This window comes from Hordeum vulgare, chromosome 7H (genome assembly GCF_904849725.1).
Source record: "Hordeum vulgare subsp. vulgare chromosome 7H, MorexV3_pseudomolecules_assembly, whole genome shotgun sequence".
Classification (NCBI taxonomy): domain Eukaryota; kingdom Viridiplantae; phylum Streptophyta; class Magnoliopsida; order Poales; family Poaceae; genus Hordeum; species Hordeum vulgare.
The window spans coordinates 504,318,138-504,327,843 of record NC_058524.1 but is presented as its reverse complement, the minus strand read 5'-3'; the positions used below and the strand labels follow the sequence as shown (position 1 = coordinate 504,327,843).

Here is a 9,706-nt window from a genome sequence, read left to right as displayed (position 1 = left end):
AGGTTTGCTACCAATCATCACAAGAGATGTTATAACATATACAAAATTGTGTTACTATTATGTTGCTACCATAAAGAAAACGTGTTGGTGGATTATCAAAGTGTGTTACAAAGGCCTAGTGTAGTTACTCTCAATCATGAATAATTGTGTTGCAATTTTCCTTACAACGTGTTACTAACCATTTTGCACTACACCAGGAAAAGCATGTTAGAAAGTGTGTGCCTACAGTTATATAAGTGTGTTACCAGGGCCCTCGGTAACACATATGGCTTGTGTTGCAAAAATACAATTGTAACACCTTTAAATACATATAGGAACAGTTCTTATGTGCTACAATAGATACCACTTAGTAACATAGCCTACAGGAATACCAACAAAAATGTGTTACTGTGCGCCATAGTAACACAATACCTAAGATATAGTAGCACATCAACGTGTTACAAGAGATCGATCCTCACGTAGTGTAACAAGGAGACTGGTATAGTAAGCATGTGTATGACTCAAGAGGATACCTATATATTCCACCTCGGGTTTTGTAAAGTACCACGAAGCAAATGGAACAACTCATGATAACCAAAGGTTACTTGACTGCCATTCGTGTACTCATAGGGATCGATATGGATGTCCGCAGTTCCGCTATCGGTTATGGAAGGAAAATGTTTTGTTCATGTCTTTGTGTTACCAAACCTACATGGTCACAAGCTTAAGGTAATCACGGTCTGTTGAGTGTTAGTAGGACGAAAGTGATGAGAATATATTTGTGAAATTGTTTTATTAATAGTTTCAAAAGGATCCGGAAGCGTCTCGGTGTCACCAGAATGGTTTCAGAGATTATTGGGCAATGTCGGGCATTACTGATAAATAATACATAGATGTGAAATGTTTTCAGAGATGTTAAATTAATAATAAAAGGCTGTAATAATAGTTAGAAGGCTGTTATTTTAGTGTAATATCAACGGTTTGAAAATGCCAGGAGGTGGAAGGCATTGGGCCACAAGGCCCAAGTGAAGGTGGTGCCCTCAATCACATGGAAAGGAGGGATGGGGGACGAATTAGGGAGGGATTGTTGGGGAACGTCGCATGGGAAACAAAAAAATTCCTACGCGCACGAAGACCTATCATGGTGATGTCCATCTACGAGGGGGATTTCAGATCTACGTACCCTTGTAGATCGCACAGCAGAAGCGTTAATAAACGCAGTTGATGTAGTGGAACGTCCTCACGTCCCTCGATCCTCCCCGTGAACCGTCCCATGAACCGTCCCGCGATCCGTCCCACGATCCGCTCCGATCTAGTGCCGAACGGACGGTACCTCCGCGTTCAGCACACGTACAGCTCGACGATGATCTCGGCCTTCTTGATCCAGCAAGAGAGACGGAGAGGTAGATGAGTTCTCCGATAGCGTGACGGCGCTCCGGAGGTTTCTGGTGGTGATCTAATCTCAGCAGGGCTCCGCTCGAGCTCCGCAGAAACGCGATCTAGAGGAAAAACCGTGGAGGTATGTGGTTGGGCTGCCGTGGAAAAGTTGTCTCAAATCAGCCCTAAAACCTCCGTATATATAGGTGGGAGGGGAGGGGCCTTGCCTTGGGGCTCAAGGAGCCCCAAGGGGTTCGGCCGAAGTGGGGGAGGAGGAGTCCTCCTCCAATCCTAGTCCAACTAGGATTGGAAGGTGGAGTCCTTCCCTTCCTTCCCACTTCCCCTTTTTTTCTCTTTGATTTTCTTATCTCCCTGCGCAGGGGCCTCTCTGGGCTTGCCCACCAGCCCACTAAGGGCTGGTGCGGCACCCCTAAGGCCTATGGGCTTCCCCGGGGTGGGCTGCCCCCCCCCCCCCCCGGTGAACATCCGGAACCCATTCGTCATTCCCGGTACATTCCCGGTAATTCTGAAAACCTTCCGGTAATCAAATGAGGTCATCCTATATATCAATCTTCATCTCCCGACCATTCTGGAAACCCTCGTGACGTCCGTGATCTCATCCGGGACTCCGAACAACATTCGGTAACCAACCATATAACTCAAATACACATAAAACAACGTCGAACCTTAAGTGTGCAGACCCTACGGGTTCGAGAACTATGTAGACATGACCCGAGGGACTCCTCGGTCAATATCCAATAGCGGGACCTAGATGCCCATATTGGATCCTACATATTCTACAAAGATCTTATCGTTTGAACCTCAGTGCCAAGGACTCGTATAATCCCGTATGTCATTCCCTTTGTCCTTCGGTATGTTACTTGCCCGAGATTCGATCGTCAGTATCCGCATACCTATTTCAATCTCGTTTACCGGTAAGTCTCTTTACTCGTTCCGTAATACAAGATCCCGCAACTTACACTAAGTCACATTGCTTGCAAGGCTTGTGTGTGATGTGGTATTACCGAGTGGGCCCCGAGATACCTCTCCGTCATACAGAGTGACAAATCTCAGTATTGATCCATACTAACTCAACGGACACCTTCGGAGATACCCATAGAGCATCTTTATAGCCACCCAGTTACGTTGTGATGTCTGATACACACAAAGTATTCCTCCGGTGTCAGTGAGTTATATGATCTCATGGTCATAGGAATAAATACTTGACACGCAGAAAACAGTAGCAACAAAGTGACACGATCAACATGCTACGTCTATTAGTTTGGGTCTAGTCCATTACATGATTCTCCCAATGATGTGATCCAGTTATCAAGCAACAACGCCTTGTACATAGTCAGAAGACCCTGACTATCCTTGATCAACTGGCCAGCCAACTAGAGGCTTGCTAGGGACAGTGTTTTGTCTATGTATCCATACATGTATCTAAGTCTTCATTCAATACAATTATAGCATGGATAATAAACGATTATCTTGATACAGGAATTATAATAATAACTTATTTATCATTGCCTCTAGGGCATAATTCCAACTGGAATTGCCCTCCCTAGGCCAATGCAAGGGGGGGGGGGGGAGACTCCCCCCTTTGTGTGATGCCCTCTCCCCCCTCGAACCTATACATACTAGAGGCATTTGCACCCATTCCCTACACAAGTTTTGGAGACTCTTGTGGTTCTCTAGTTTTCGTTCTTATTGATCCTAGTTGGAGCTAGATCTAGATCCTCTAATTCTTATAATTAGAAGCCCAATGTGGTTCTAATATCCTCCCTCTAATTCTCCAACGATGATTATATTTGGATGACGAAGCGCATATGGATTATGAAGACTGTACACTTGCAACTCATATAGAGGCCGTACTTTCAATCTTCCATTCGAGGGACTGTTCGTGATGGTTCACGGGATTGTTCATCTACGGATCGAGAGACTTCATCAACAATCTAGACAAATTCATCTTCTTTCGCTGCAACTTGGGGTTGGTAATTAACGATCCGATCCTAATCGTTATTGTATCTTTATAGTGTTCGTGGTTGATCATAGGGCGTTCTTTGTTTTCCACTATGTTTCCAACACCTAAGTGGTGATTCAACATGGATTCTACATCTTGTATTTCAATGTAAACATAGTGTCATATTTTCATAGGTTCGAATGAATCCATCTCATAATAAGAATGTGCACGATCTGGTCATTTTAGTACAATAAACTCTTGCTTTTCCCAATAGGCCCGACAAGCGATGGTTTACCCTATGACGAATGTCATCAGTTCGAATCCTTTTTGAAACGTGCACTGCTCCCATTTAAGAAAAAACATGTTCTTCCTCGCAAAAAGAGAGGATTAGGAAGGTGTATTTTTTAATGTGTGCCGAACACTTATAAAAAATGACCAATTTATTTTTCCATTATATATATGTATATATATATATATATTATATTTTTTGTTAAATAAACAAAAATTTAAAAACACATGTGACGAGGCCACATGGTCATTGGGCTGACTTGCAGGCCACCCTCACGTGGGAGTCGCCGCCGATGTCAAATAGCCCCCTTCCCCAAAATGGTTGGGTATGGCGGAGCATGTTTGACTGGGTGCGTTGGGTAATGCCAATATGACATGTTGGATACGCCCCGATGTGCGAAAAAAAGGAGGAGTATGGCAGGTCGACACACATGAGAGAACTGCGTCTTAGAGCCCAAGTTTTGTCCGCTGCCGATCTGGTTGTGGCCTTATTTAGAGTAGACATAAGATGGTAGGACATTATTTAGACTAGGCATAAGTTGATAGGTTAGAAAAAGTTTGCAAGACGGGTGATACAACGCTCGTGGTAGGGATGGTTGAACAGATCGTGACAAGTGGTCAAAGACTTGTGTGATAGTTTTGGCGGGCTTGTCATTAACTGTAGTGTGTTGATTTAGTACATGAAGTGGATCGTTCATAGTCATATGCCTTGGAGATATAGCCATCTTGATGAACCTTATTAACATATTTGGATGTCGTTGCTCATAGCTTATGTGATTGCTTATTTTCAACGAATCGACATACACGTCGGATTATTCTAACACCCGCGTGGGCTTACACCCAATCAAACCATGTCTCTGAAGCAATAGTATACATATATCATAAATATGAAGAACATATTAGAGTAGTGTGTATTACAGTGGGCATGCACGACAGTATGTCATGAATCATGCGCCTTTGCCCCTTTGGGGCATAGTACATGTGAAACGAAAAGTAGACAGACACCAACCAAAACGAAACAGATGGAAAGACACGAGACCCTTTTTGGCAATATGCCAACGACCAACGCCTCAACCACCAGCTTAGCTCAGCCACAGGCAGGCATTCCAGCAGCGGTAGGGCAGCCACACCCTTTACTCTTTTCCCATTTTCCGAACCAAAAAGAAGAAGCAAAGTGTAGGAGCTGGTGGTAGGAGCACCGTAACCGTAGTAGGAGTAACAAGCAAACACACCGACGAAATTAATCAGGACACGCGCGCCACGGCCACCGTTGGTTCGTTCACGGGCTCAGCACTCGGGCGTGAGCGAGCGGTCCCGCCGGAAGTCCTGGCAGTAGTAGTAGACCATGTGGCGCTGCTGCGCCCACCGCATCGCCGCGTACTGCTGCCGCGTGAGCCCCGTGCCGACGGGGGACGCCCGGACCGGGCGGCACGAGGGCGGGGCGCCGGGCCCGCACCCGGCGACCACGAAGCGGTCGAAGCGGGCCACGAAGGGCTGGTAGCGGTAGTCGGCCCGGTGCCTGCCGTGGTCGGTGGCCCAGTCGGAGGCGTCCCAGATGGAGCCGTACGCCCACATCGGGCGGTCCGGGAAGGTGAGCTCCGTCTTGCGCTCGTACCGCCGGATGGGCACGTCGTCCACGAAGAAGGTGATGGCGTCCGGGTTCCACAGGATGGCGTAGTTGTGGAAGCCGGCGGTGGGGTCGAACCACAGGTGGAACCGCATCTCCCGCCCGATGATCCGCCCGTCGCCGCTGCCCCGGACGTACACGTTCGTCTGCAGCGTGTAGGGCTCGCCGGGGATGGTGCCCAGGAACTCCATGTCCACCTCGTCGTGGAACCCAGGGTGCGCCTCGTTGTTGGACAGCTGCATGCGCGTATCAATCGTCAACTCTTTACTACTCTACCGACTACCGGTTAACGTACGTTGCATTATCTAGAGAAATCTCAGAAATGTATACTATATATGGTGCTTACGTAGAAAGCGGTGTTGGTGCCGGCGGTGTAGCCGGCGGGGAGCTTGATGCGGGTGGCGAAGTAGCCGTTCCTGTACGCATGCTTCGACTTGAACCCACTCCCTGCATACATCAGAAATCAGAATCAGATGCGAGGGGTGAGGGAATGTTCACCAGCATAATCAAGCAGCAGCAAATTAATCCTCCCATGGTCTAGATCAGCATAAGAGTAGACAACAGTGGTCCGTTACTGCTGCCACGTACGTGGGCCCAAAACGCACTGTGTTTATCGCTGTGCGATGCACAGGCCCAGGGCTCCTCCATTACCAAAAGGAAAAAAACGCACTGTGTCCGTGTCTCAGATTCGACATAAGTGACACCCACGATCCAACATGGCGCTAGTGACGTCTCTTTCGCTAGCACACAAGCTTGAACAGTGAATTCACGTAGTACGTGCGTCGGTGACACTGTTAAGAAAAAACAAGACCCAATATACATGCACCTAAACTGGAATTTAAAAACCACAGCTCGCAGTCTTTCCGGAGATGTGCAGAAAGAAAATTACGCGTACCGCAGGTCCTGTCGAGCCAGATGGTGATGGCCGAATGGTCGCCAGAGACCGTCTGGTGCTGCGGGCCCCACTTGTTACTGTACCCGCGGTTGAACGCCACAGGCCTGAACCTCGAGCTCGGGTAGTAGCCGGGAGAAGGCTGCGCGTCGGAGGAGGCAACCGCCATTGCCAGGAGCAGCAGCGCCATGGCCGGGAGCAAGGAGAGGCTGGCCATTGTTGCCCCGCCAAGGTAGCTAGCTAGGACCAGGAGCTAGACTAAATGCTGCCTCCCAATGAGAGGAGATCGGGAGTACACTTGGTAGCCAAGCGAGCTGCTTTGGTGAGAGTGTATGTCCGTGTGGAGACAATATATAGGAGGGAAACAGAGAAAGGAAGTGACCAGATTGGCCCACTCACACAAGAGGGAGTTGGGTAGTGATGAGGCAGTGTGAGCAAATGATAAATGCGAATGCAGGTGGATCCATGGAAGATGAAGGGAAGCCGCTATGTACCCACCACATCTTCTTACCTTGGTTTCACCTGACCTGCTGGCGAAGGATGCTACCTACGTACTCTTTCTTGCTGCTCCAACCAACAGGGCACCTAGGAGTACAAGTTAGAGTGACAAGTGATCGACCAGATTCTTTACTAAAAGTAGTACGTTTCTACGTATGTATTGTTGTTGTACCACCTGGGACCGGGCATATTTCATATAATGTGTTTGTTTGTCTGTATTATTATTTTTGTCATTGGGCCCCGACTCAGCTAATACATGCCAGCAACCAGTTGTGCATGTTGTTTGGCTGCCTGCATGTAGGATGTCTGCATTAGAGAACCATCTTTTATATATTGTTTGGTTGTGTGCGTTGCACCGGGTTCATGCACTACACAATATTTGATTTGGCATAAGGTGTGATCATTACTTTTCACTAGTGATAACCTTATCACACACATGATTGAAACATCATTTTAGTCCTAGCTAGGAAACATAAATTCATTCTATCTACTAACAAATACAATACACATTAGAAGTCTTATGGCTGAATAGGAAAGACTTCATCGATGCCGAACTAGGTGGAAGTCAATCTTCTTGGGCTAGTGTGAATCTTGCTAGGAGTTTGTTCGGTTGGTGACTGAATCATCTCTCTTCTCAGCTCCTATCAGCATACAAGACTTGATTGAAATGCGTGGAAATGGTCTCCATTGATCTCGTGAACAAGTTGTCGATAACCATGAACCTGCAATTATGACCCGCAACATGGAGAACATGGCAAATTGCTCTTCCACAGTGGTGTGGATGATGTCTTGTAGCAGACGCATGCTCCTGAATGTGTGCAGCTTGGTGAAAGGTGTTATTTTCATTCGAAGCATACACATAGCCTCTACATCGTTGCAGTTGTAAATGTGGTTTAGATTTGCCATCCTCTCCTTATTTCGGATCAACATTGGACCGCAACAGATGACAAACGTATAACTTCGACAAACAACTCTCTTGTGGACCAACACGAGCCAGGTCTGAATCACAACTATCAATGTTGTTGTTTGAACTACCAGCTTCATCCTTTCTTCCACAACCTAGGTGACACCGGTGGTGTGGTGAAAATGGCTAAATTGACCCTAGACCTAACCTAACGGTCTAACAAACGATCTTACAGAGGAGGGGGAGGATATTGTATGCTACTTACTAGATTCGAAGCCGCCGATGAGGGCGGGGGAGGGGGCTTACATGGGTGAGACGACGAGGGAAAGACAGAGGCCAGTAAGAAGGGATGAAGCAACTCACACTATTAGAGAGTGATGTTGTCACCGCAGTTTGCATAGATCCGAGTCGCCGCCGCACTCAGTGCCTAGAACTAAGGATGGGCTTGTCATAGAGCAAGAGGTGAGTGAGTAAATAGGGGGCTAGATTTCAATATCTCCCATGCCAACACATTTCGCCCCCCCCTCTTGCTGTCGTGTCCCCGTACATCGTCGTGCACGTTGTTTCCCTCTTTGCATTCAACTCAGCCTGACTTGCTAGAAATGGATGATTCAAGCGTTCCTAGCAGGCAAGGCTCTGCGCTACTTTAAGGTTCATGCCAATGTGAGTCAGGCCTCCTTGTATGCAATCAAACATTCTTTTCTCATACCAACTAGGCCTGTCTCGGGTAATCTAGGCATCCAAACATGCCCCTAGGTTGTGTTTAGTAGTCTGCATTTTTTTTGCACGCTTGTATATATGACTCGACGAGGACGTGATGAGAAGGTGTAGAAAAAACTATGTTGTTCACATTATTTGGTAGTCTGCATTAGCTCAGCCTGCATCATAGCACCAATTCTAGCCCTCTGTTTGGTTGCGTGCTGATAACCCACAACTATAGGAGATCGTTTGTAGCCTTTTTGGGTAAGTAAGAATGTCGAACCCAACAAGGAGGTAAATGTAAAATTAATATTACCTCAAGTTCTATCGACCATCGATACAACTCTACACACACTTAACATTTGCTTTACCTAGAACAAGAATAAAACTATTTTGTAGGTGTAAGAATAAGTTTGCAAGAATAAAACTAGAAGTACTTTAGCGAAAAAAAACAGAAATAATTTGCAAGATAATAAAAGTTAGTTGTTTAGTAGAAATATTTTGTAACACAAGAGAAAGATTTGTAACTATGCAATTGATAACTAGAACGATAATCATTATTCTAGTTTTATATGAGGGAGAGACATGAGCTAACATACTTCCCGTACTTGGATCTTATGCACTTATGATTAGAACTCTAGCAAGCATCCACAACTACTAAAGATCACTAAGGTAAAATCCAACCATATAATTGATTAACGAGTCCTCTTTAGTCCCATACACAACAACCCCCTTACCCGGGTTTGTGTTTTAGTCACTCACGCAACCCACTATAAGCGAATTATCAACGTATTGCAACACCCTGACAAGACCAAAATAAAACATACAACTAAAACCAATCACAATCACCAATCAACCCATAGGATAAAAGTAATCTATTCAAACATCATAGAATAGCCACACATTATTGGGTAATAATATATAACATTAAGCACCATCTTTAAGTAGAGATTACAACAGGGAAAAATATGTGTTACACAGCTGCATAGAGGGGGAGAGAGTTTGTGGGGACGACGGTGAAGTTGTTGGTGTAGATCGATGTCACGATGGTTGCCCAGACGGCGTTCCGGCACGAGCAGGAGAGAGGGGGAGAGAGCCCCCCTCCTTCTTCTTGTTTCTTGCCCCCCCTAGACGGGAGGAGAGTTTCCCCTCTGGTCCATAGCCTTCATGGCTACCGGGGGGTAGGAGCCCCTCCGAGATTGGATCTCTCTCTCTCTCTCTTTGTTTGACTTCTATTTTTACCTCTTGTTTTCTAGCCCTTCAACGTTCCTTAAATATCCGGTGATCCGTAACTCTGATTGGGCTGAAATTTTGGGGGGATTTTTCTCAGGAAATTATATTTCTTGCGGTGAAAGAAGGAAGGGCCCCAACTGAGTTTCAAGGGAATCCCAAGGCGATCCGGCGTGCCCATACTCCCTGGTCGCACCTGGATATCTTGGTACCACCTCGGGCACCGCCTTGTGTTGATTCTTCTTCCCA

At 46.4% G+C, this 9,706-nt stretch overlaps 1 protein-coding gene across 1 annotated transcript; it reads right to left on the bottom strand.

Moving 5' to 3' along the window:
• Positions 1-4,465: 4,465 nt before the first annotated feature.
• Positions 4,466-6,489, bottom strand: LOC123409211 (probable xyloglucan endotransglucosylase/hydrolase protein 32). The gene is made up of 3 exons (XM_045102174.1): positions 6,130-6,489; positions 5,581-5,681; positions 4,466-5,470 (listed from the first exon to the last, which is right to left on the bottom strand). Exons 1-3 carry the CDS (start codon positions 6,341-6,343, stop codon positions 4,895-4,897), a joined length of 891 nt encoding a protein of 296 aa, XP_044958109.1. The 5' UTR covers positions 6,344-6,489; the 3' UTR covers positions 4,466-4,894.
• Positions 6,490-9,706: the final 3,217 nt, after the last annotated feature.